The sequence below is a fragment of the Maniola jurtina genome, chromosome 18 (assembly GCF_905333055.1).
Source record: "Maniola jurtina chromosome 18, ilManJurt1.1, whole genome shotgun sequence".
In the NCBI taxonomy this organism is placed as follows: domain Eukaryota; kingdom Metazoa; phylum Arthropoda; class Insecta; order Lepidoptera; family Nymphalidae; genus Maniola; species Maniola jurtina.
In genome coordinates this window covers 3,748,614-3,776,102 of record NC_060046.1, presented here as the reverse complement: position 1 = coordinate 3,776,102, position 27,489 = coordinate 3,748,614, and the positions used below count along the sequence as shown (strand labels likewise).

The 27,489-nt window shown below is 36.6% G+C and overlaps 3 protein-coding genes across 5 annotated transcripts; 2 read left to right on the top strand and 1 right to left on the bottom strand.

The window, feature by feature from the left end:
* Positions 1-1,325: 1,325 nt before the first annotated feature.
* LOC123874187 (protein ENL-like) lies at positions 1,326-15,645 on the top strand. Of its 3 annotated transcripts, XM_045919430.1 has the most exons (4): positions 1,326-1,459; positions 1,545-1,630; positions 13,066-13,249; positions 13,826-15,645. In XM_045919430.1, the coding sequence occupies exons 2-4, from the start codon at positions 1,595-1,597 to the stop codon at positions 14,452-14,454; spliced, it is 849 nt and encodes a 282-aa protein (XP_045775386.1). In that variant the 5' UTR covers positions 1,326-1,459; positions 1,545-1,594; the 3' UTR covers positions 14,455-15,645. The 3 variants fall into 3 exon arrangements, with proteins under 3 accessions (XP_045775386.1, XP_045775387.1, XP_045775388.1); XM_045919431.1 differs by lacking the exon at positions 1,326-1,459 and having other exon boundaries at positions 1,620-1,752; XM_045919432.1 differs by lacking the exons at positions 1,326-1,459; positions 1,545-1,630 and adding an exon at positions 1,645-1,748.
* Positions 15,646-18,939: 3,294 nt separating this feature from the next.
* Positions 18,940-24,592, top strand: LOC123874192 (UPF0729 protein AAEL015238-like). The gene is made up of 3 exons (XM_045919437.1): positions 18,940-19,431; positions 22,578-22,583; positions 24,581-24,592. Exon 1 carries the CDS (start codon positions 19,113-19,115, stop codon positions 19,392-19,394), a length of 282 nt encoding a protein of 93 aa, XP_045775393.1. The 5' UTR covers positions 18,940-19,112; the 3' UTR covers positions 19,395-19,431; positions 22,578-22,583; positions 24,581-24,592.
* LOC123874183 (46 kDa FK506-binding nuclear protein) lies at positions 19,491-26,243 on the bottom strand. The gene is made up of 8 exons (XM_045919424.1): positions 26,052-26,243; positions 25,234-25,461; positions 24,860-25,038; positions 24,178-24,341; positions 23,307-23,535; positions 22,344-22,526; positions 21,290-21,462; positions 19,491-20,898 (listed from the first exon to the last, which is right to left on the bottom strand). The coding sequence occupies exons 1-8, from the start codon at positions 26,059-26,061 to the stop codon at positions 20,817-20,819; spliced, it is 1,248 nt and encodes a 415-aa protein (XP_045775380.1). The 5' UTR covers positions 26,062-26,243; the 3' UTR covers positions 19,491-20,816.
* Between the last annotated feature and the right edge of the window lie 1,246 nt (positions 26,244-27,489).

Genomic DNA, 27,489 nt, shown 5'->3' with positions numbered 1-27,489 from the left:
GTAGTTTTAAGTAAATAAGTAAGTAGTTAACTAATTAGGGAAACAGTAATGCAAAAACAAAGTCATAGTATTTGCAACTGAAAGCAGTTCGTTTTTGTATTGACTGTCATCTTATTATTAAGTCACATTAGTTTCCAGAAGTTCATTAGCTATTTACTACTTAGTTATTGTTGTAGGTAACTTCGGTTTTCTTTACAGGAATGAGAGCGAGCTGAGTAGATACCGGCCGGCGTAACTTAAAATTTGAGTTTTGCTATCGAATCTATCGATCTCTTTGCTGAGACCAAGGTAAGTAGTTAGGTACCTACCTAGTATTGTTCAGTTAACAAAACGAATTTGAAATTCCCGCGTAATTTTCTTCACTGCGTACCTACCTAGTGCGTTTTTTTTAATTCTCTCGTCTGGCTTTACAAAGATTAGCCAATGTCAAGTTTGTAGATATTTTCAAGTTAGGGAAACTATATAAGTAAGGACTTCGTCTGTGCCGGCGCTCGCCGACATACGCACGGCGCCCCTTTAGAGCGCTTCCCAGTTAGTTCCAGCATGGTTCTAGCACCAAAAACGCCAGTGAAATACAAAAACCAGCCACTTTAAACAAAAAAAAAAAACGCTCCAAAAAGGCACCACACGCGCGCCATGAAACGCTACACAGACAAAGTCCACCAAGTGCGTAGCCTCTCAAACTCAAACAGTCCTGTGTTGCCAGATCGCCCGATATAAGACGATTTTAATATTTTTAACCCCCGATCCAAAAAGAGGGGTGTTATAAGTTTGACGTGTGTATCTGTGTATCTGTCTATGGCATCGTAGCTCTCAAACTAATGAACCGATTTTAATTTAGTTTTTTTGTTTGAAAGGTGGCTTGATGGAGAGTGTTAAGAACACTCTCCATCAATGCTATAATCAAAGAAAATCGGTTCAGCCGTTTGAAAATTATCAGCTCTTTTCTAGTTAATGTAACCTTCACTTGTTGGGGTGATATAAATTTTTAATTTACACTTATATAAATTGATTACCTAACAAAATAAGTTATAGCTATTCAAAGACATTTTTAGATCCGTTGGTATATTATTATTTTACATATTGATTTGTTTTTCTTTTTCAGGATCAGCAGTCAATTTATTCAATCAACAATAAATATTATTACGATTCTATTTAAGCTTAGAAAACTGTTTAAATTTTTGTATAATAAAGTGCCATATTAACCTGTGTACCTTATTACTTTTATTTTCCACGAAAAATAAGGAAATGTTACTTTTCTCGTGAAAATGTTACATTTTGAGATGTCTCGTGTTACAATTGACTATCTGCCACTGGCAACACTGCTCGGCTCTCAGTTACCGAGTGATAAACGCGCTTTACCGACGCCTTGTCAGTCATGCTGCGCGCTTGACTTGCCGCCGAAAACAAGCTGCCTAATGCATCTTAGCTTGCCAATCCTGCCATCAACGAAGCACAAGTGAGTCCTGCACGCAATCGCGTTTAATATGCCGATTGCCGAGTTGCCGATGTTTACTCGTAATGACCTCGACGGTCTGTTACAGATGTCAGCCGTCACCGCACAAGGAACGGCGCTTTTATCACATCTTAGAAAATGACTGAAGGTCCCCCGTACCAACATGAGAAGCCGGTGAGTCTCACAACATACCGTCACGCGGGCGCCTCCGCCTCGCGTGCCGAGACTGACGACCGTGACTAAAACCGCCGAGAATGTGCTTCTTTGGAAACTTCGACGTCCCCGTTCTTTAGTGGGTACGCATTGACATATTTCTGATTTCCTTATCGTTATCAATCAACGTCAATATATACAATTAAGTATCTTGTAAGTTGTAACGCGTGTTAATGTCTCTTCCTATGATATAATTAGTCGGCGAATCAGAAATTTCCGATTATTTATATTTATATCGAATAGTTGTACATAACTTTGTTTGGTGAAGCGGGTGTCAGCGCCCGCGGCCGCGTTTAAAATGTAACTGGTTTTTGAAGATAAATACCGGAATTATTTATTAGCATACAGTAGGTTTACATATTTTGTAAACGTAGGATATTTATTATTTTTCAACATCACGATTTTAATAGGTAGTAGGTACATTAGTATCTACAGACAAATGATCTAGCAACAAGTAATTCAGAAGTTCCGAGAAGCAAATAAGTAATTTTTGGGCAGTGGCGTGCAAAGGATTAGAAGTTAGGATAGGCATTCAATAGGTAGAGACTTACTGATGCCCAATAATGCCATAATTATCGCGATAATCGAGGCGTTAAACTGAGTGGTCAAACTTGAACGGTTAACGTCTAATGCCAATTGAATTGGGTGTCAAATTGTCTAACGCCAAACGGCATTGTGAATGTCGTTGTACTTTGATCGTGGTTACATCTACATTTAACGGAAAACGCCGTTGAATATCGCGTTGTTGGCCAGTAATGTGGCCAGCACATGAGACGCAAGTTATAATGAAAATGAGCATTGAACTATTACATGGTGAGTGAGTATTTCCATGCCTGTATACTCTTCACGCCACGGTTTTTAGTACATTAGAAGTATAATAATTCAATATTATTAAGTAGGCAATATGTTTAAATTAGCTATAAGGATATAGATTAGTCAAAAATTTAACACACCATTTACTATGACATCATAACAACTCAGTAAATGACCTGATATATAAAATAATACAATTTGTAACATACCTACTAGGTAAGTATAATATATTATATGCCAAGTTCTTATCTTAACGATAAAACGCGTCTAAACTCCAAACTAAGACAGGGACACACTATATTGTGACTTTGAATTAATATATTTTGATTCAATACCTATTACCTACATATATTTTCCATGGGTTTTGTAGGACACAATGGGTTTTATAAGACAAAATCCATTGAAAATATTATGTTTTGACGAATACGGTTTTCCATTCTTAGTTTGAATGCGTTATACCTTTACTTTATTTCAATAAAATGACTCTGTGATATAATCGGGGGGGGGGGGGGGGGGGGGGGGGCTTATAGGACCACTTTGTTGTCTGTCTGTCCATCTGTCGTGTCTGTCAAGAAAACCTATAAGGTACCCTTTGACCTAGAGTCGTGAAATTTGGCAGGTAGGTAGGTATTATAGCATAAGTAAAGGAAAAAATCCGAAAACCATGAATTTGTGGTTACATCACAAAAAAAATATAATGTGTTCTTGAACTTGAACACATTTTTTTTTAATTTTCAAAGTAAGATAACTATACCAAGTGGGATATCATATGAAAGGGCTTTACCTGTATATTCCAAAACAGAATTTTTTTATTTTTCTCCATAAAAGTTTTTGATTTATCGTGCAAAATGTCGGAAAAAATACCCCAGTACGGAACCCTCAGTCTGACTCGTTGCCTGGTTTTTTCAACATACTTAGTTAGGTAGATTCCCCCTACATCAATGGCTTAGGTCTTAGGAGCTAAATTATATTCAACTCACGCAAAGCTACCACTTTGGGTCTGTCTGTTTCGTTTTGCGTGAGTGATCTCGTTAACGGTAGTCTTTGCGAAAAACTGTTTGAGATACTTACCTTTGATTTTATAAAGCGATGTTGATAAAGTCTAAAACCCGACTACGATCTTCTTAATAAACGCTGAAATAATATTATACTATAAGCGTTTAATATTATTATTTATAATAATATTAAATATTATTATTATAGTATATAAGCGTTATAATATTATTATACTATAAGCGTTTTTCTGTCGCTTGGTATATTATTTTAATGTTGTAGCACATTTATATTCATGAAATCAGAATTTTCTCCTCTTTCATTTGACACTCGATACAATAGCAAAAAAAAAGCCCTACTTTTTGATGTAACATCCGTTAGGTCATTTTTAGGGTTCCGTACCTCAAAAGGAAAAACGGAACCCTTATAGGATCACTTTGTTGTCTGTCTGTATGTCTGTCCGTCTGTCCGTCTATCCGTCGTGTCATCGACTCAATTGACACCTCATTTATCAAAATCGGTTCAGTGGTTTAGGCGCTAGGGTGGAACACAAACATACATACATACATAGACTGCTAAAATCATTTGACTTTCGTCCCTTTTGGCTTTGCCGTATCCGGTAGAAATACCTGTTGCCCATTCAAAAAAACTTTTTTTTCCAAATCTGCATACATTCAAGGTGTGCGTCTATGTAGCGCTAACAAGTTTAAAACAATTTTATTATTATTTAATAAGTAGTTTCTGAATAAAATTGCTGGAAGTTGCAAGATACGCACGAACAGACAGACAGATAGTCTCGACGAAACTATAAAGGTTCCTTGTTTTGCTACACCTTCCTAAGCTTGACTGGGAGATATGGTTCTCGAGCCTTAAGTCTGCCTTATATTATTGCCTCGAGCCTTAAGTCTGCCTTATATTCTTGCCTCGAACCCTAAGTCCGCCTTATATTATTGCCTCGAGCCTTAAATCCGCCTAACTTATTGGCTTAAACTTTAATAAAACCGGGCAAGAACATACAATTTAGGTACCTAGGTAGGTAGTATTTAAAGTTTAAACATGCGCGATTATTCTTGAACCACTGAACTACAAAATATCAATAACAAGATATCATTGTACTTACCTACGTGTACGTAGCTATTTAAATCTTATCACAATGATAATAATATCATAACGACTCTACATTATATTTACTAGCTCGATAATGCCTGCGACTTCGCCTTTTTTAGGGTTCCGTACCTCAAAGGAAAAACGGAACCCTTATAGGATCACTTTGTTGTCTGTCTGTCCGTCCGTCCGTCGTGTGGTACTTCCCGTTGACCTAGAATCATGAAATTTGGCTTATAACACAAGTAAAGGAATAAATCTGAAAAGCGTGAATTTGTGGTTAGATCACCAAAAAAAAAAAATTAAAATGTGTTTTAATTTTTAAAGTAAGATAATTATACTGAGTGGGGTATCATATTATGAAAGGGCTTTCCTTGTACATTCTAAAACAGATTTTTATTTATTTTTAAGCATAATAGTTTTTGATTTATCGTGCAAAATGTCGGAAAAATACCAGAGTACGGAACCCTCGATTGTTTATTTGTGTAAGTAATAGTGAAGATACTTATTATAATTAGGTACAAGCATTTAGTAAGCACATAAAGGTCGATGGTACGTCGAGCCGAAATCAAGCACACGAGAATTAAGTTGTACTTACTGGTCGTAGGCATATCGTAGGAATATGGTCGTAGGCAATATCCATCCTTATCCATACTAACCCTACCTGTGATATTATTAAATGCAAAGTGGTTCACTCTAAAACCAGAGGAATCAAAACAGTTACCCTAGGGAACCACCCACTTGGAAACTCCTAAGTAGTTTAGCTTAGTCTAAAGTTCTAGTTTAGCTTTTCTTTCGTAGGTATACAAATTTATTTGTGTGTTTATGTATACGTGTATACACCCTAGGATGGCTGTTTTAAGGTGGATAGGCCGTAAACCACAGCTTTAGGAAAAAGACTTCTTAGGAGTTCTGTGCCGTAAACGGAATAAACGGTACCTAAGTGTATGCTAGCAGGTACTTATCCTGTTGACAACAAACTTTCAATGAATAAAATATAGCGATTACCTACTGACTGAAATGAATCTGTGGCCAGTCTTCATTCACGGCCAAGGCCGGCTGAGTCGTGACGTAACAAGGCATAGCTAACTTTGGCACCATTCACTGGGCGCAGGCGCTTGGTTAGGTTTTTGTCTACCACCAAATATTTAACCCTAGATAAATCGCGCTTATTTTAATAAACACATAAATAGTAAGATAATATGTAATAACCTGTGGTAAAAGCTAATAATAAAATTTCTGTAGGTATAGAAGCAGGCGTTACGTTGCGGAAGTCCATGTCTCATGATATACTGGGAATCAAAAGCTTAATTTGTTATAATCCGCTGAAAAAGGCAAATCTGTATGGTATAACAGGCAGCATGCGATATGCACAACCCACCCTCCCACTACAAACCATGCAGGAAAAGCCAGCCACCAAGCAAGCCCCAAGTAGGTACTTTGCATTAGAAACAAGATCTGTAAGTTAACTGTGGAAAGAAATAGCAGTTTTCTCTGACTCTGGGCTCCAAAGACCCCATGCAACCGATCCTGGGTTAGCGGCCTCAGGCATCGAACTTTTAGTGGAGTAAATAAAGCCGTAAAATAGCCAATCTTAGGAAGTCCTCAGAAACAGCTCCGATTTTGATGATTTTTTTTTTAAATTCTTGATTTTTATACATTATTTAAAATCAGAAACGTTTTGAAGCGGGGAAATAATTTTTAGTATTTTTTTATCCATATGTGCGATATTTATATACGAAGTCCAGAAAAACGCTACCTTCTCTTTGAGAAGTTGTAGAGGAGGTCAAATGCTACAAATAACCTCTAAACACTTATGGGCAAAAACCGCCCGTTTTTGAGTTATTGATCGTTTTCAGAAAAATACGTATTTATTTCTTTTAAAATTCATTAAAAAAAAATTAAGGCATATTGCCGACTTTTTATTTAATTTATAAGTACTAGACATATCAATTAATAATTGTGAATACTAAAATAAAAATAATCTTTGTATGTTCCCCGGTTAGGGATCCAAGACTGTACCAGTTTCATAATTTCTTTCGGGCTACTTTGCCAAAAATGCTATTTTTTTTTTTAAGTTACAGAAATTTTTGGCCTGCAAATTATTTGCAAAGCTTCTACACATTCTCAGCTATCTAATGATGTACAAAACTTTAAAATAAGTTGAAAATTAGCTAAAAAAACGATAAAATAATAGCACAAGGACGAAATTTCTTAACGCTTAAATTTTAAACAAATCGTTTTTTCTTTGTTTAGAGGTAGTCTCTACTTAGAAAGAGGTAACAGTTTACTGTGAATATGTGATCTGGTCAAGTCTGATTATAAAATCGGCCACGGGATAGCTCAATTGATCGATAGGAACGATTTGTTTAAAATTTAAGCGCTAAGAAATTTCTCCCTTGTGCTATTATTTTATCATTTTTTTAGCTAGTTTTCAACTTATTTTTAAGTTTTGTACATCATTAGATAGCTGAGAATGTGTAGAAGCTTTGCATATAATTTGCAGGCCAAAAATTTCTGTAACTTTTAAAAAAAATAGCATTTTTGGCAAAGTAGCCCAATAGAAATTATGAAACTGGTACAGTCTTGGATCCCTAACCGGGGAACCTACAAAGATTATTTTTATTTTAGTATTCACAATTATTAATTGAGATGTCTAGTACTTATAAATTAAATAAAAAGTCGGCAATATGCCTTACTTTTTTTTTAATGAATTTTAAATAAATAAATACGTATTTTTCTGAAAACGATCAATAACTCAAAAACGGGCGGTTTTTGCCCATAAGTGTTTAGAGGATATTTGTAGCATTTGACCTCCTCTACAACTTCTCAAAGAGAAGGTAGCGTTTTTCTGGACTTCGTATATAAATATCGCACATATGGTTAAAAAAATACTAAAAATTATTTCCCCGCTTCAAAACGTTTCTGATTTTAAATAATGTATAAAAATCAAGAATTTAAAAAAAAAAATCATCAAAATCGGAGCTGTTTCTGAGGACTTCCGACGAAAATGCTTCGTTTACTCCACTATTTTATATTCTACGGAATTCCTTCTATGGAAACCATTTGAATAATATTTAGATATAATAAGTTTGTAGTAAAAATAGGTGTTTTAAAATCCGGCCAAATCAAATTTTATGTCTATCATTTAAATATTATATAGTTTTGACGAGCTGAGTGTTTGGCGATCTACCATGACGTCTACTTTTCCGTCGATTTACCTGTTTATAGGTACAGGCCTATCCGAGAGTTGTGACGGAAAAAAAATAGTCAACCTAACGTTTGCATATTCTATGGGCTTCATACCTTCGATTGGTATGACCGGTGAAATGTATTTTTTTTTTTTTAATTATTAATTAGTCATATCCTGGACTGAATTTTTTTAGGTAACCCATATGTAATATATTTATTGACATGTTAAATTGAATATAAAATATGTTTCATCCATTAACCAGCTCGGTGAAGGTCGTTGTATAGCGGGATCCTATACTATAAGTTGGTCAACTTTTGTCTATTTCCTCTGCAAGCAAAAAATGGATTTATAAAAAATATTATACATTTTTTTATGAACCAGTTTATGATTGAATTTAAATTGAATGGGTAATAAATATTTGTACTTATAAAATATCACTTATCGTAGCACTCTGCGTTCAAGAGAACTGTTATGAATATTAAGATAAGATTATTATAATGAACAAATCATACGCGAGTTAGCCATTAGCACTGCATTTGCAATATAAAACTTTTTATCGATTCATTTATGACAGTTCCTGCATTGGGTAAGGTATTTATGTCTCTAGTAAATATCAAAAAACTAAAAAGCTACTACGAAGCTAACGATGGGCAATTGCAAAAAAGACGATCGAATGAATCGAACGAACATTCGATTGTCGATTTATTCGTTTTCACAAAAACCATCGAATCAAAATCGACGAGCGATCGTACAATTGTTCGATTTTTCGATTCATTTCCACGAGTCTAAGAATGCGGAGCGTACGGTGTCTGGAACATTGCGCAATTGCGCAATTTTTATTTTCGATTCATTCATCCCAGACCCGCGTGTTAAGTAACAATTGAACAATCGAAAATAATCGATTGTTTTTCGATTGTTGACCGTACGTCTGTAACCTAACCAGAAGAAGCATGAGTTATCAAAATGATTATTTAAATTGTGTCTACCCTGCTTGATTGTAAAAGCGTAGGTTCATTGAGTTCGTTGTAGATACCCATAACGCTGCATCTAACTCAAGTAGGTATTTATTTACTGGGCCAAGCGTGGATTAAAATAACTAGGTATATTGAGTGAGGCAGTACGGTATGAGAAGAATTACTATTGCCTACGTCCATGGACAATACAGTGATATTCTTTGCATTTTGCTAGATAATAGATATATATATATAGGAGGAAGTCGGTGAGAATTGGACATCAAAAATAAATTATTTCTTAGAAATCTTCCAATCCTAAATACGTCAAATCCACGTCCGTCCTTAGTTTTAAGTTTGCTAACCATTTTAAATAATCGATTTAACTAAAAAAAAAAAAATTGGTTGTCTGTAAAGTCGGTTTACTGACGATAGTTGAACGTGACAACAAAGGCCGATTGTGCTTCTTTGTCGCTCGTTCCGCGCTCTCGCTTGCACTTCAAGCCTTACATGGAACGCCTCAGAGCGAGGTAACGCCGCATGAGTCATGTTTTTTCGTGCGTGCAGCCGGCTCTATCGAATTATAAGACGTTGTCACGTCAAAAAAACATACAATCGAATAGGGATGATGACTACTAGTCAAATCAGCTACTTTTTATCAAACGTCAAAACGCTCGCTTAGTAATGGGAGCTTGTATGAAATACACAGATGTGACGTCGCGTCATACACATTTGACGTAATTTGACGGACTTTTTTAGTTAAATCGATAATTTAAAATGGTTAGCAAACTTAAAACTAGCAGTGAATACGGGTTTTACGAATTTTGGAACACCCTCTATTTAATAACTACAAGGAAATAATTTATTTTTGGCATAGGCATCATCCCCATTGAAAGCTTCCTCCTTTTTTGAAGTCGGTTTAAAAATTATCTATGTCAAATGTTTATTGACGTCACATATTCTGTGAATCTATACTAATAAATAAAATTGGAGTGTCTGTCTGTAATTTTGAAATAACTACCACATATTAAGTTCATATGGTTATTTGAACGATACCATAACTGAATCACACGTTTTTAAAATTTGTCTGTCTGTCTCTCTGTCTGTCTGTCTGTCTGTCTGTTTGAAAAGGCTAATCTTTGGAACGGCTGAACCGATTTTAACGGGATTTTCACATACAAGTAGAGGATTGACCAGGGTGTAAAATAGGCTACTTTTTTAACCGACTTTCAAAAAGGGAGTTGTGTTTTTCTACCTATGTACACCAAAATCTCCGAGATTTCTGAACCGATTTGCGTCATTTCTTTTTTAATCGATAGAGGAACTTTGCGACATTGTTTCATAAAAAATTTGGATTCCAACTCCTCAATCCTGATGCTGCAGGGGATCTGACCAATCCACGCGGGCGAAGCTGCGGGCATCAGCTAGTTTCATAATAAGCTCCCTCTCTGCGAGCGTTTTGGCGTTTGATAAAAAGTTACTAATTTGACTAGTATTCATTATCACTATTGTACCTAGTTACCACTGTCGTTAAATAGTAGGTACGTACCTATTGTTTGCTACTGAATATTAATTGAGGTGCTGGCGAGTGGCGAACAAAACGGAATTGCATGTAACAATATTTTACAGGAGAAAAAAACGTAGAATATTGGCTGTTGAAACTTTACTGCAATTGTACCATTTTGATCGAATTCACGAATTAGATATAATATCGTTAATTTTGGATAAACACAGATAGTACGGTTTTGCTTGGAAAGGAGTTCAGATTTGTACAAGTGGGCCAAAACGTCATTAAACAAAAAGTATTTTATCAGAAGTTTAATTAAACCGTTTTGTTCGCCAGCTCCTCAATTTAGTTTATTGTTGAGTTTAAGCACCCGAGTCATAGAGTAAGGATAATTATTATGGTAGTATTTTATGTCTCTACTCTACTGTGGCCGAGTTGTATTGAGTTAAAGGGTGTGTTTCCACTGAAGCGAAGTGAAGCGGAGACGTGTTTAATAGAACAATCCGGGTAACCAATCTTATTCACTCTATCTAACCGCATTCGCTCGTAATCACCAATAAGTTTTATAAAACTGAAATCACAAAACAGCTCTCTCTGATCCCATTATCTCCAAAAATTAATATTTTATCATAAGTTATAATATTGGTTTAGGTAAACAAGTAGGTACCTATTAAAATAACGCTTATATTGTTGAACGTTGAGCAATATAGCCTACCTGTGAATTACGAGTAAGTATAATTACTCAAAATTCATCGACACAGCAGCTTGTAACTTGATAGGTAGTCAGTGTGATTGCGATATTGTGTATTCAGCAATTTGTACACTTGCGAACGAAGACAAATTCAAACAGCCATTTCAGTAGGTATCTGGTATACGTATAATATAATATATCACTCATGGCTGTTTGGCATTGCTGAATTAATTCAGCCAGTTTAAAACGTGCGGTGACTGCCAGTTTCCTTTGGGTTTCCAACAGTTTTCCTCTTTTATCAAGGCTATCCCATAACGTTAGTACTAACTATTTACTTACCTGTTTATAGGCTTTAACCATGATTTATATAGGTACCTAGTGTCGCTGTTTTATACTCTTTAGACTAAAATGACCTGTCTAAATATATTGCTCATAATACTTCCCGCGGAAAAGGAAAGAATTAGATTACGAGCTGTTGATTTAGTGAGATTGTGTTCAACAGAGTTAGCCACACTGTTTTACTACCTTCAATACATATACCCATTGAGTAATCTCTCTTATGTATTATAGAAGCAGGCGTTATTTTGCGGAAGTCCATGATATACAAGGAACCAAAAGCTTAACTTGCTATAATCCGCCAAACCAACGAAATCTGTATGGTGCGCAGCACCACACAAATTCCAACACCACTCGACGCGCGTTTCTCCCCGACACCGGAGCATCCTCAGGAGATGTAGACCTTACAATGCCTAATTGCAAAGTTTTTGCAATTAGACATATTGTGTGGTGCTGCGTACCATACAGATTGCGTTGGTTTAGCGGATTATAGCAAATTAAGCTTTTGGTTCCTTGTAATCTTTCTTATTTACTATAAAAAACACTAAATATTAGTGCTTCCCCGTTCACTTTTTCTTCTTTCTTCTTGTTGCTACTTTTTTTTTGGTACGAATTAAAGGATTAAAAAAATCCTACGGATTACAGAACAGAAACGCGCTTGTCAAACAAAGGCGCGAAAAAGGCCTTGATTTAATTCAGGGTTCCGCGTTGCAAAATTCTTCAAGATATGTAGGTATGTATTTTCCATTAAATGTGCTCAATAGTCTAGAAGTATGTTGTTCCTTTGTGATCAATGTTTGTGACGCTCTCTAAACTTCTAAAGACTATGCGCATGGACTGATTTAAAATGATTCTTGCACAAATAGGTTTGTCTTAATTTCGGATCTGATTAAAATGATTGTCACCAAAAATGTCAAAGAAATTAAAAAACAGGCGTCCACTAGACGCCATTAAATGCATATTAAATCAAATAAATAAGGACGTCGAATGGACTATGCCCAGTAGGGTAAACAATTCTTTAAATACTTAGGTCTTTTAAAATCATAATTAAATTCTTTAAACTTTTGTGCGCGTGAATTACCATTTTGGGATTTTCAAAGTTTGGTTTTTGATTTTATAATATCTTGGCTATATTTATCTATATTTTAATAGAAGAGCTGGCGAACAAAACGGTGTAACTCCACGAAATAAAATTTTACGAGAGGAGCAAAATACTGAATAATTTTTTTATAAGCTTTACTTGGTTTTACTATGATAATACCGCTTTGATCGAAATTACGAAATTTGGACTCAATATTAGTGCAATTAAGGCATAGGCCGGTTTGCATGAAAATGAGTTTAGATTTGTATTCAGTGTTTCAAAAATGTCGTTGGAAACAAAAATGTAATTTACACCGTTTTGTTTGCCAGCTTAATATACAGTTTGACTGTGATGGAGCCGTTAGACCTTGGACCAGAAGGAGCGAACTAGCAGCGAATATGCGTGTTAGCGAGTTACCCACTGGACGCCAATACATCGTAAGGTCTACAAGCATTGCGGGAATACGCGCGTAAATTGCGTGTAGTGCGTTAGACTCGACTCGCGCGTAAATGCGTTGCTCGCGCGAGACAATATACTAGAGACTCTTTGTTTGCATCCAGCTTACACGAGAATTTCAGAGCGAGTTCAGTATCTAGGGAAATGGAGCGGTATCAATGCTTGCGCATCGCACGATTCTTCTGGACACAGCGTGTCCGCGTACACGCGCGAAACGATTCGCTCCTTCGTGACCTAGTCTTGAAGCTGACATTGACGACACCTCTTTGCAGATGTGTATCCGCATATGGCTGGAGGTGGGGCACGCGTGCGAGCCGCGCCAGTCGGCGTCGGGGCGCGCGCTGTCGCTGGACTGGCGCGTGTGGGTGCGCGGCGCGCGCGGCGACATCAGCGCCTTCGTCCACAAAGTCGTCTTCGACCTGCACCCACCCAGCGCATTCGTCTATCCTAAGAGAGGTGAGTTACCAACCAAACAGAATACAGATCTCCACAGATAGTACGGAGTTCAGCTAGAACTTTTCGAGAAAGGATACCTTTTTTATTCTTAGATTAGCGCTTGGCTGCAATCAGACCTGCTGGCAAGTGATGATGCAGCTTATGATGGAGCGCGCTTGCCCAAAAATATGCCTATTCACTCTTGATTGAAAGATACATAAATATATTAAAAGTGGAAGGAAAACAATGCCTTTCCGGTATACATCCATCTACAAATGATGTGACGTCATTAACGCCGTTGACATGCAATGAGTTTGAGCGTTGCTTTTGCAACTTCGTCTATTTGCGAATCAAGAAATATTTGGAGGTATTTATTGTCTTGTTGGCACAGACCGATTACTAAATAAGTAACTTTATTTCACTAAAAGGTTGTAGGTCTTATTACAAAAATGTGAAATTATTACATACACACGCTCATTATTATCGTTATCACACGTACGTACGAGTAGATAGCCCGTTACCAAGTGAAGTGCAAACAAGATCACAATAGTTCACACCGACTCAATAAACTGATCTCACGACTTTTATCATTTCCAGTGCTTCAAGAACCGCCGTATGAAATCAAAGAGTCAGGCTGCGCTTCGATAGATATTCCGATTCACGTGTACCTGAAATTCTCCCACAAGCCAAAGAAAATCTGTCTCAGATACAGTCTACACATCGAGAACAACAACAAGGCGAGCTCGGAGTCGCGCTGCGTGTACTACGACTTCGAGAACCCTTCGGAGACGCTGTTCGGCGCCCTGATGAAGGGCGGCGGCGAGCTCATCGCGCGCACCGGCGGCTTCGACAGCGCGGGCAAGCTCGTCGTGCTGTTCGACGACGAGCTGCGCGCGACCACCATGAAGCGCTACAAGTTCGTCAAGCCAATCCGCTGCAAGCACGCCGCCAAGAGACTGGCCAAGCCGTGCACGCTGGACGAGGTCTGCCCCAAGTGTGGAGAGTCCATAAACGCCGACTTCAGGAAGCAACTACGCGCCGTGGCCATGACCGAGGACGAGATAAACCGCGTGTCGCAGTTGTACCTATCGTATGGCAGCTACGAGAAGTCTGCGAACGCTCTGAAGCTGCCGCCGCTATCGGACGCCATCTACAGCCTGCCCGAACTGCCACCGTCGCTGCGCGGCGCGCTCGCCAGCGTCGAAGCGGACTACGCGATGCAATGACAGTGCCGGCATTAAAGCTTGCACTTTCTTATTTCTCGTTGGCGTCACGAAAAAAGAGCATTGACCTTGAATCGGCTCAGTGGTGGATTTATCGATCTACTTAGTGTTTCAAAGCGAAGTTTGTCACTCAACTTTACGTTTCCCGCGCAGTATGACATACTAGTGCCTGCTGGTCGATTCTGTCTGGAAAAGCTGCATCAATCTCGATCGATGTGATTGGCTGAATTTATGGCATTCTTTTTGCGACAATGAATTGTAGCCAATAGTGAGCGAGTGTCGGCCAGTCAGAGGTGATTGCGATCACACTCTAGCTCACAGTGTTGCTGTCAAACTACCGCAGCAGGGCGATACGCCCGCCCCACTATCGTACAGATTTCTGTTTACCTGAAACTGACTATACAGGGTGTAACCAGAACGCTAGCAAAAACGAAGATAGGTGACAGTAGTGACGATTGCTGATAAGATACCATGAAAAAAGCTACGAAAAAAAACTGTATTTTTTTAAAGTTCACAATATATCGCAAATAAAGCATCTGACTGACGCCAAAGATCAACGAACGTTCCGTAAATAGGTCACTCAAAGTCAATGCCGCGTCGTAGGTGGGGCTTTGAATCAGGTTTTGCACGCTATACAATACAAGTTTGAAAAATATTAAATCACTTAAACTACAAGATAAGGCAAATGGTTATTGGCATTGGATTTTGTTAAGGTAGTATAATAATAACGCTAATTTTTTGCTAGCGTGCAGGATACACCCTGTATTATGAACGTTGATATTACGCTGTGCCATTACACTTTAAATTACCTAGATGCTCGTCTTATCATATAAGCTGTTGTCTATGTCGTACGAATTTTAATATTATGTATAGTGATAAAATATATTTTAACTAGAATTTATTCATATACAATACATCATACTTATTTATTCAGGTGGGTACTCAGAAATGTTATTATGAATCTTGTTATTAAATGCCAATTGTTTATATTGTAAGTTATTCTTTGTGTAAGTCTTTTGACTTGGCGGAAATGTGCTGTGAACAAGATCTCAAAAGTCAATTTTGTATTTAGTCATAGAATAGTATAGAAATGGGAGCTCATCTTGGAATAATTAGTCCTTAACATATTTTCCTAAATATATTTTTATTACTTATTGATGAAATAATTAGAAATAAAGGGATTTTTATTCAAGAGTCAATGTTATAGTTAGCCATAAATTTATCTTGGTAAGTACCTATATGCCTCAGAAATATATTTTAGAGGCTTATAGATATGTCTTTATGTAACCTAAAATTAGGTAGGCATAGATTATTTTATCGTTGATCCTAAATATATGAATTTATTTTATTAAATAGGGTAGGTACATAAATATCTATTTCTAAAATGGTTGTAATAATAATAATTTATAAAGTTAATTTTTATGAAGTAGGTACAGTATACGCGAAAGGTCGACATGGCAATCGGGGTGGGGACGCCCCGCACACCCGCACAGCCCCCGCGGTAACTTGGTGCGGGTTAGCGCGGGTGACGTGCGGGTGTACAGGGCGTCCCCCCGCCTCATACCCCTATTGCCAACTTTACCTATCGCGTACTATAGTTACATAAATTTTAATCGTGCCTTTCTTATTTATATGAGTAAAGAGACATATTTGCCTGTTATTTGTATACCTATTAATTAATTAATGCATGTTAAATAATATTACATATTTTAGGTAGGAAGTAGGTAGGTACATTAGATGATAATTTAAAAATAGGTTCGAGACATATTGGCGCAAAAGGGAGACAGCACGTTTTTAGGGTTCCGTACCTCAAAAGGAAAAGCGAAACCCTCATAGGATCAGTTTGTTGTGTGTCTGTCCGTCTGTCCGACCGTCGTGTCTGCCAAGAAACCCTATAGGGTACTTCCCATTGACTTTGAATCAAGAAAATTTGGCAGGTACCTAGGTATGTCTTATAACACAAGTAAAGGAAAAAATCTGGAAACCGTGGATCTGTGGTTACATTACATAATATAAATTAAAATGTGGTCATGAACAAATAATTATTATCAATCCTCAAAGTCGGAGGTAGGTACTATACGAAGTGGCCATTATCATATAAAAGGGCTTTATCTGTACAATTTAAAACAGATTTTCACTTATTTTTATGCGTAACAATTTTTGATTTATCGTGCAAAATGTCGAAAAAAAATGTCGGAGTACAGAACCGTCGATGCGCGAGTCTGATTCGCACTTGGTCGGTTATTTTCTTAAATTGATGACTTTCGTTTTTGGCATCGTTTTATTTTAGCTCATAACCTACCTAGTATCTACGTAGTGGAGTTATTAAGTGCAACTAGGTAATTATAAAATATATAACTTATAAAAATGCTTCGCATCGCTCCGACTAGACTCAGCAGCTTGCGCCAAAATGCTTGATCCTTATGCCAGCTAGACTCTAAAGAAACAGGGTAATTTCATATATTTTTATAAACAAAAATGTCCTACATGATATCACTATGTTTCGTATATAGCGATTACCATATTATAGTGTGGATAAGTTTGGTGCCGACCCACGTTCTTTTTAACAAACTTCCAAAAAGGAGGTGGTTCTCAATTCGGCCCGTATTTTTTTAAAGATTCCTGAGCCTAAGAGACTCAGGAATCCGCAAGCCATCCGCAGCACATGAGATGTACTGCGGTTGGCCGCCAAGGGGAGTTTAGTGGGGAGAAACCCAACGTAACCCGATTTCTCCCCAAAGAGATCGGGTATAAAAGATTTCCCCCTTATCAAAAAAGTTGCATACAAATCATGCTAAAGAAGCCATGAAGTATCGTGAGCCACCTGACGAAAGTTTTTTTTTTGTATTCAGACACAAGTTAACCTTTGACTGCAATCTCACGTGGTGGTAAGTGACGATGCAGTCTAAGATGGAAGCGGGCTAACCTGGAAGGGGTATGGCATTTTTTATCAAACCCATACCTACCCCTTTGGTTTCTACGCGGCATCTAAACAATGTACGTCTCATCGCTGCGTTCGTATTGATTCAAATACTAATTAAATTGACTAGGTACTAAAACAATGGTGCTCCTTTAGGACTTAAGTAAAATAATTTATTTGAGGAGCTAGCAAATAAAACGGTGTTGTAGTTACACTTCGGACTAAAATACTTTTTTTCTTTAATCCGGGCGTTTTTGGCCTACTGAATACAAATCTGAATTCATTTTCAAACAAAACGGCCTAAAATTTTGCTGAAATGGAGTCCAAAATTCGATCAAAACGGTATAATTACACCAAAGTAAATTAAAAAAAAAAAAGTTTCTACAGTTTTCATTCAGTTTTTTGCTTCACCTGTAATTTTATTGTGCAAAAACACCGTTTTGTTCGCCAGCTCTTCATTTTATCTAGTTTTAATTATTTCATTGTAGGTAAGTAAATTTATTATTTAGTCATTATGTACCAATACATTTAAATGTCATCAAAATTAAAATGTGATAAGTAATTGGATTATTAATCGGTAAAAGATGGGGAAAATCGATATCGTATAATATTATTCTTATCTACCATTTGTTCTGCGGAGGATTCCGAGGAAAAATGAAATTGAGTCGATTCTTGTTTTTCAAAACAAAGATTTTACTGTTACCTACGGCAAACAATAAAATAATAAAGTTATTTGAGTTTTTTTTTTTACCTTTTTCCCAACAATTTATTTTTCCCTCGAGGTAGATAAACTTTATTGCAGTTTTTGAAAATTCGAATATTTTAAGTAGGTACCTATACCTAAGTAAGTAAACAAGGTGTAAGTCAATTAACAGTCGCAGGCGAGACAGGCGAACTTCTAGCTTCTAGACTAGGGTTCCTTAGACTTTACTACAAAGAAGGTAGTGCCACGTGTAACCTTTCAAGACAATTTAGTACAATTAATATGTCGCCTCCCAACCTCGCATGTAGCGGTCTAGGGTGAGGTACTCTGTAGTCTGTGAGGGTGAAATTTACTATAGAGCGCACTTAAGATTGAAATAAATCGAGACAGATTTATGTGAGGGACATACATCTGTCTCGTTTTAACTCTAAGCAAAGTCAGAGTGCGCTCTATAGATCTCACCATCCGTGTCTCGTAGGGCCGTAGTATATACTCTTTGTGGCCGTAGCAGTAGCAGCAAGCTCAGAGTCTACCTTGCCATCTAAAACTCGTTCTCCATTCAGTAGGTGTAAGTAGGGTTTTGGGTTAGATTCCCTAGAAACCATACGAAACATCATTTAGGCACTTTATACAAAAGATCTATCATCTAAATTAATATTTTGGCTATATATATTATTAAAACCAAAATATATACCCTATCTTATTTTATTCTCTAGTAAAATGCACTTTGATTTCATATTTTATAAAAGAAAATCCTTTTTACGCATAGTCTCTATCAAAAACTAAAAAACTCCATGAAAAATCTAGCAACATTGAATGCCAGCTGTCACTGTCATTATCATCCTTTCTGGTCGGTGCAATGGACCTATCATGAAAAGTCACAAAATTAATGCAAGTTCGAAATTGCTGAATTATTTTTTTCTAATAAAGCAAAATTCAAGCTTATTTGGCTTGTAATTAGTTGAAACTTTTTACGAGCTATAACGTATTAAATAATTAGTGTGATATACGTAGAAATAAGAAGTCGATTAATTAAAAATGGTGTGTGTGCCTTGTTTCATCATTCCACTGCTATTGTTTTTATGGCACAAATTCATTCAGCCTTACGTACTACGCTTCTGGAACCCCTGGGCCGTGAAAGACGCTGATGGCAACGAGAAGACCGAATTTCCTTTTAAATGCGAAGGTGGCGTCTGCGCCTTTAGTAGAAAACCTGCTGAAAACAAAACTGATGTGCAAAAGGATACTGAATTAACTTCTAAAACTGTTCAGAAAGATTCTCTTGAACTTAAACAAGATGTACGACTCAAATCCGAATAACATCAACCATCAAGTTTTTAATTCTAAAAGTTATTATTATGGTTTTTGAGGGAACCTTGGAAGTAATGTTTATTTCCTTGTGTTCAAGGTTTTAACATCATCCTGCCTACCTTTATAGTTATTGTAGCAAATTAACTCTTATTTATGTTTGTTCTGTGATGTTAAGCATTTAAGATTTTGTGAATGCCCTTCAAATCTGAAGTTGCTTTGAATTTCCTGTTATTAGTCATGCACCAACAATAAAATTATAAGTGTTAAGTTTTTAGTGCAATAAAATAAATCTACACCATCACATGTAGTATTATTAATGTGAATGTATGTCCATCTGTTACTACCAAGTTAATTTGGACAGGAACTTACTAATATAGCTGGCTTTCTGGTAATTGTTTGGAACTGCACAGGTTCTCAAGTACCTGTATCACTTCAACCATGTCTGATCCATGGTCTGCCACCAATTTCACTTTCTGGTCACTCCAAGGTTTTTTAAGAACCTAAATCAGTAGACTGTCATTCGCTAGTACAATTACAATTTGCGAGGAAGTGTTTTTAACCTTTTCAAAAATCAATCACAGATTGAAGCTAGTAATTTTGATAAAGGAGGTAAAAGAGTCAGTTATAAGTCTGTTACCTTTTCATGGCTCAATTGCTGAAACAATTGTGATAAAATTTGGCAGAGATGGATAGCCTGGAGTATTATTTTTTCCTGGAAAATCTAAGTTAATCAGGTTTTAAAAAAAACCTAAATCAAAGTAGTGGGCATGAGCTAGTATAAAATAAAATAAAGTCACTGGAATATTCATTTATTTACTTACTGGAAATAACATTACATAGCTACATTTAAAACCAAAGTAATAAAATGTATTTAAATTCCTATATTGTTTTATTTTCTACCATTCAATTTGGTGAAATCTTTAAACTGAATCTAACTCTAAGATATTTTCACAATAAAAATTAGCAAGTGATTTCAATTAACTGTTAAAAATAAATTTGAATTTCATACAAGTTTTGAACCTAACTGGAATTATTTAGAATGAATTTATTAAATGTGCAGAATAGACAGTGATCTAGGCAAAGAATAGAAAAATATATTGAACAAGGACACATTTAGTTGGGTTTTCTGTCCCTGCTTGAACAACTAAATATTTCCTTATATAACTTACAATCCTAACTTAGCATTAACTTAAAATAACAGTACACAGCTGACATGGAACACTTACAAAAGTGAGTACATAATAATTATGAATGTTTTACATACAACAACTTGGAAAAAAAATCTCCTTTAGTAAGTACTCTACATTAGCTCTATAGACATGCTTTAATAAGCATTTCCTGATGGCAATCCTACAAATTATTTTATCAATCAACTGTATCCAAATGTTTCAATGTCCTTGACACAAGGCACACATAGTATTAAGAGTCAGTTTATTTAACATTCTTTAGTTCCACTTCAAATACTAAGGTTGAGTTTGGTGGGATAACTGGAGGAGATCCTTTGGCACCATAACTGTAAACAAACAAAACCACATTGAATTTGTTAACTTAATAAATTAGCCAAATAATTCTCAAACATATATCAAATGAATAAATGTTATTGGGTATACAATCAGTGTAATAATTTGATCTGAATTAAGTAATGATAGTTTGAAATAAGTAATTTCGAATAATTCTTTGCGACTTGGTACTATCCAACACTAGCTTCTCCTTTCAGCAAAGGTTGCCTGGTAGAGATTGCACTAAGCAATAAGGCCGCTTTTGCACACAATTGTTTTTTCTGTTTTCTTCCTTCTGTGATGTGTTCCTTTACATGTGCAATAAAGACTTCTATCTATCTATCTATCTGAAGTTAAACATTACGCCATTCAGGTAAAGGTGATAAAATAGTGTAGTATACTCACGCCATCGCAGGCGGGCAGAGAATCCGCCGCTTGCCGCCGACTTTCATCCCCGCGACGCCCACGTCCCAGCCTGAGATCACCTCCTTGGCGCCCAGCTTGAACTTGAACCCGGGGCCCTTCTGGCAGTTGTCGAACATCTTGTTGTTTTGTTTCAGCTTGCCCTCGTAGTATACCTGTGTAGAATTACTAATTACTAATATTATATAGGCGAAAGTTTGTGTGTATGTGTGTGTATGTTTGTTACTCCTTCACGCAAAAACCACTGGACAGATTTGGCTGAAATTTGAAACGGAGATAATAGGCTACTTTTTATCCTGGAAAATCAAAGACTTCCCACGGGACTTCGAAAAACCTAAATCCACGCAGACGAAGTCGCGGGCGTCAGCTAATATTCAATAAATACTTGGAGTAACCACTACCACTACTACACTAAAACCACTCTTTTATCATTTTCGTAATCAGGAGAGAATCATTTGATAGTTTTTTTAAACTTGTGTAAAAGGCAAGTCGCTGTGGATGAGATCTGTGAGAAGTAGGCGGGAGTGGAGATTAGAGGAGGCATATATGTCTAAAGGACACACTGATTTGGAGCCGCCGGACAGATGTGCATACATATACTCATTTTGTAAATTGATAATGAATAATAATGGCTTTGTATTTATATTTGTTCTTTTTTATTCATAATACAAGTTAGCCCTTGACTGCAATCTCACCTGGTGGTAAGTGATGACGTCTAAGATAGAAGCAGGCTAACCTGGAAGGGGTATGTCAGACTTCGCACGGGTGCTTAAAATAAAATACAGCCTATGTTACTCAGGAAGTATGTAGCTTTGTGTTTGTGAAAGAATTTTCAAAATCGCTTCAATAGTTCCAGAGATTACCTTCTACTGACAAACTTACAAACTTTATTTTTACTCTTTATAATATTAGTATGGATTAACACTCATTCCCACAAACAACTTTCTAGGCTTTCTTGTTCCCACTTTCCTGTGTTCCTGAACACAAGAACCTAGAGAGAAAGAAGGAACAAGTTAACTTTTTGTTATCCACTTACCATGACCACCTTGCCAGGTTTGGCCACAGGGCCAGTCCCTACTTTCAAGTCTTCAATGAATACTCCACCACTTAGGGACTTCTTTTCTTTTTTCTCCTGTGTATCCTTTGTCGCGTCACCTTTTTCCTTTTTCGCATCACCTTTTTCCTTTTTAGCCTTTTGTTGTTCAGCTGGTTTCTCTTTCTGTGGGCAATAATTTGATTGATAATAAATTAATTCATCATTGTAAACATAATAAAACTGCACATTCAACTCCTTTACTCTTAGTAGACTTAGGGCCGGCGCACATATGGCAAAGCGCAGCGCAGAGCATGCCCGTGAAGTTTTCTAATCCTGTGACACATTACGCGAATTTGTACCAGAGAATGTGCGAGCACGCGCGGGACTGCGCGCAGATGCGGGGTACCCGCACGGATGCACGATTGATTTTAGATATTATTTCAATGAGGACAATGTCTATAATATTTTTACTGTGAAAAATGCTCTGCGCTGCGCTCCGCCATATGTGCCCCGGCCCTAAAGGTTAACTTTTCGGCACACAACCACAATACACATGGCAGTTTGTCAAATAATTTTTCAAAGTACCTACAGTACCCTATTGTACACTTTTTGATTGTCAATTGTTGAATTTATAATGGTGATAATATAATTAATTGCGTTAACTTAAAACAAAAGTTACGAGGGATCCAAATACGTCCAGATCTGAGTTATTAAACTCCTACCCCTATCTCTGATGGAGATATGCTATTTTATACATGATCAGATCAGAAATTGGGAGATCCATTGAAGAACCGACATGAGAGTGGATGTTTATTTATATCATTGACCTGAAGTTCATTCTGCTCCTGCCTGTTGCTTTTTCTTGTGTCATCTCTTCTGTGACTTTGTGACTAGCTGCTTTTTCTTGCTAGGACAGAGGGTGGTGTCTTACTCTAATAATAATAATAACTAATGGTATCATACCTTGGCCTTCTCTACCCCATTGACCTGAGGCTCCTTTTGCTCCTGCCTCTCTTTCTGCTGCTTCTTCTTAAGTCGTCTCTTTTGTGATTTGGTGAGCTTGGTCTCTGGCGCCTTCTCTTCCGTGCTTGTTTCCAGGGTGGTGTTTGCTTTATCCGAATCATCCTCCTCTTCCGCGTCCTCATCACCTTCTTCCCCAGCTTCTTCATCAACTGATTCTTCTTCTTCATCACTGAAACCAAAATGAAAATCATTTTTTCTTTTATTGCAGCATGCTTTAATAGTATTAAATGTTGAATTAAGAGAAGTTTAAAATTGGTGGTGTTGGTGCACCTGGTAAAGGTTTTGAATAAGGGTAATTAAAACACAAATGCAGTTTAAAACCAAGCCATATGGGAGGTTTTTAGTATCACACAAGAAACTGTATCTTAAAATATTTTATTGATTTTTAAATACCGAAATCAAGAATTTTGAAACCGGCAGGATTCAAACCTGCGTCTCCCTGGGTAAGCCACAGTTGCTGCCAGTACCAAAATTTGAAGTACTTTTATTTACAAATTTCCTTGAAGTGTAGGAAGACACTATCATAAAAATAATAAACATTTTCTTGACATTTCAGGTAAAAGATTTTTCATCATTTTTGTTGCTACTTAAAGAACATCAGGTGGAATTAAATTCTTCGCAGTATGAAGACATTTTGACCAATAGAGACACAGTAAATAATAAATTGATGAAAATATGACTGTCCATGTCCATTCAATTGTCTATGAAACTACCTATCTACCTATCTTGTTTAAAAAATTATCACAAAATAAACCTATTGTTCCTTGTGTAATGTGTATATTATGATGAAATGTCAAATGTCACCGCTTACCTATCCGAATCTGCATCAGCTGATGAGTTGACATTGAAAGTGTCATCATTCTCATCAGTGTCAATATCTTCTCCATCTAGGAACTTCTGTAGCGGGTCCACGCCATCATCATCAGAATCTGAACTGTCAGCTGTAACTTCCTTCTTGGCTGCTTTTTTGTCATGCTGTTAAAAGTTAAAACTAGGTATAAACAAATGTATAGTGACTGTACCTCATCCGCGAAAATTAGTATAATAGCACTCTCTCCATTACATTACAAAAACAGAAAGAGTGCTATAGTAAATTAATTTCGCGTTAGCATAGTGCTATCTCTGTTAGAATCCCTTATAAATGATAGAGACAAAAAGAGGATAGGATATAAAATGTATGTATAATGATTGTATTGTACACTTTAGAGTACTACAAGAAATTGCACTAAAAATGCCATAAAAAAGAGAAGAAACGTAAAAGACGCATACGCTGAATACCAAGCCTTTAAAGGCCCATTTAGCACTGTTAGGTTATTGTTAAAAGATTGATTTAAATTTTGGAAATGATTACAATCTCTTGGTAAATTGTAAATCTTATTTTTTAGTTTAGATTTACAATGAGTATACCTAAGCCAATCAGAGAAGCTTTTCAATTAAAAAAAAAAACTTTTGTGCTAGATCTATTGGTACAACTGTGCATAAAAATATGATACCTTAGCTTTTTTATTGGCGGTTCCTTCTACAGCATTGTCAAGTTTTCTCTTGTTCTTGGTGGGGACGAGTGTTGGAGCCTCTTCCTCTTCGTCTTCCTCCTCCTCTTCACCCTCTTCATCTGAGGGTTCCTCTTCAAACTCAGGGTCCAGGTAGCCCGTTAAGTGAACATTGCATTTACCTAGTACAAAAAATAATAGCTATGTACTTAACTGGTATCTTGTGACATTGATACACGTCAATACAAAGGATTTCACTATGGCTGAACCAGGAATACCATGAATGTTTTTATAATCATTGAACAAAAACCTTACTATTTACTAGCTTAGAAAATCACACAGAATTACAGTTAAATAAGTAGTTGGTTGTGACTCACCATTTGTCAAAAATGAAATAGCATCTCCAGTCTTAAAATACAGGTCAAGGGGCACTTGGATGCACTTGTTCTTCTGCAGTGTGCACACCAGGAAGTTTTTGCCGTCCACCACCACCATGACTTGGCAGGCGTCGTTGTCTCCCGTTGAGATGTCCATAGCTGCTTGAGAGATGTGGAACGGCTTCTCCACCACTTGGGTGTACCGTTTGTTCGGTTCCATTATCAATCCTGTAAGTGAAATCCATATTATAATACTGTAAATGCAAAAGTGTGTCTGTCTTCCTATCTGCTATCATTTCATAACCCAAACATTTTACCAATTTATTCAAAACTTGATACAGAGATTCAAAAATGCATATAGGCTATTCTTATCCTGTAAAATCAAAGAATTCCCACAGGATTTGTAAAAGAACCTTAATCCATACGGAAAATGTTGCAGGTATCATCTAGCTATTATAACTTATAACATAGTGAAGCAAAAAACTGAGACACATTAACCAACAAATCCTTTATGATTTGGTTTTTGATCTGTACCTATCTCAATCTGCATCATTATAACTTATAATTAGTATAAGTACATTATTTCTTTAGGATTTTGTAAGAGTGACATCCTAACGCTCGACATTTTAAATTCGATGGCCAACATGTGTATGGTGCACCTAATTCATAAATACACCTAAGTTCAGTTAGTGTTGTAATTATAATTTAAAGTAGCCTATTTAAGAATATGGCTTTTATAGGTGATTCATATGGTTATTTCTAAGTAATAGTCTTTTAGAAGAGAAACACGTGGTGGTATATGGTTACCGGTGACTTACCCCAAAACATTGTGGTAGTTTGGTGGGACGCGGATTCTAATAAATTCTCTAAAACTAGAGAAAAATAAGCAGTTGCGCGCTCAGTAAATTATGTGACTAAAGTTCTTAATTATTAATATTGTATAAAAGCCGAAGGCGGCAATTCAATCACCACACCACCATTAAAATTCTAAAAATTTGACAGTTCTTTTCTGACAGTCGTTAAAAATGTGGTTAAAAAAATCATCTCGAAGTCATAGTCTATGCTCGAAGCTTGCTCGAAGTTCGTAAGAGCATTGCCAGTGCAAAAAAGAAATAAGGCTACTCTTGGTCTGCTCCATTAAGCCCGTGATACACATGCTTGTAACTGGTATGCCAATTCCTAGAAAGGCTGCGTACTAGTGATGTAACGAATTTGGATTTTTCACATTCGCGAATGCGAATGCGATTGCGAATATTTATCTTCAACATTCGCGAATGCGAATGAGAATATTTTAAAATTTCAAAAAAAGCGCGCGCAAAATATTTGACAGAGTTTAACTAACTTGTTACAAATAACTACAAACTTGACATAGGCTAATCTTTGTAAAGCCAGAAGAGAGAGAGAGAAAAAAAATGTTTGACAAGTTTGACGTTTCGTGTCGGCCATGTTTAAATTGAACATAGCCGAGCCGATATGAATTTAGTCACAGAAATGTAGAATTGATAGATAGATTTGATCAGATCTCTGAAGTTCTTTTTTCATAAATGAGACTTTAATTTAGAATGTAGAAGTATGATTTAATAAAAAAGTCTAAGTGTTATCTATTGTATTATTATTTCATATGCATGCATATAATAATTTCCTTTTTGATTATTAAAAACATTCGCTAAATATTAGCATACTTTGCGAATGCGAATGCGAATATCCGTTACATCACTACTGCGTACCGTGCCAGTGACGTGCGAGTTGAGGATCACAAAATAAATATTAATAGTTATGAAGAAATTAACTAATAGCATTACAGTGCAGGTCTCGATTATATGTTTCAGAAACTTTTTATAGCGAGGAATAGACGCAAAAGATGCCAAATCATACAAAAAAAATCAGGACAAAAATTCAAAAGATTTTGGCAGTGGTTGAAAGGGCGATCTATTAGCAAACACCTTACGTGGTTTGCGTGATTGTCGCTGGCATGCGAATCTCCCGTACCACTTCTCCTCAAGGGGAAAAATCGAACGCCTTGTGATCTACTGGTATACTGGCATGTGAGCTACTGGCAGAATCTCGATTCACATGCAAGTACCTTGATTTTGCTAGTAACTAGCATGCTTTTGTGCCAGTAACTAATATGTGTATCACCGGCATTACTTTTACTACCTAGCTACACGATTCAAACCGAGCCCAGAGCCGTAAATCCAGTTAAAAAAATACATTTTCTCTATGAGCTCTATGGCACCAACGGCGCGTTTTTTTTTT

What these genes read in the sequence shown, in the direction of transcription:
- LOC123874187 (XM_045919430.1), top strand. Translation starts at nt 1,595, where the DNA reads ATGACTGAAGGTCCCCCGTACCAACATGAGAAGCCG. An exon ending in CGTACCAACATGAGAAGCCG is followed by an intron (nt 1,631 to 13,065) that starts GTGAGTCTCACA and finishes ACCTCTTTGCAG; the next exon opens with ATGTGTATCCGCATATGGCT. An exon ending in ATTCGTCTATCCTAAGAGAG is followed by an intron (nt 13,250 to 13,825) that starts GTGAGTTACCAA and finishes TATCATTTCCAG; the next exon opens with TGCTTCAAGAACCGCCGTAT.
- LOC123874192 (XM_045919437.1), top strand. Translation starts at nt 19,113, where the DNA reads ATGGTGTGTGTGCCTTGTTTCATCATTCCACTGCTATTGTTTTTATGG.
- LOC123874183 (XM_045919424.1), bottom strand. An exon ending in CCGCCAATAAAAAAGCTAAG is followed by an intron (nt 24,342 to 24,859) that starts GTATCATATTTT and finishes AACTTTTAACAG; the next exon opens with CATGACAAAAAAGCAGCCAA. An exon ending in GCTGATGCAGATTCGGATAG is followed by an intron (nt 23,536 to 24,177) that starts GTAAGCGGTGAC and finishes TTTTGGTTTCAG; the next exon opens with TGATGAAGAAGAAGAATCAG.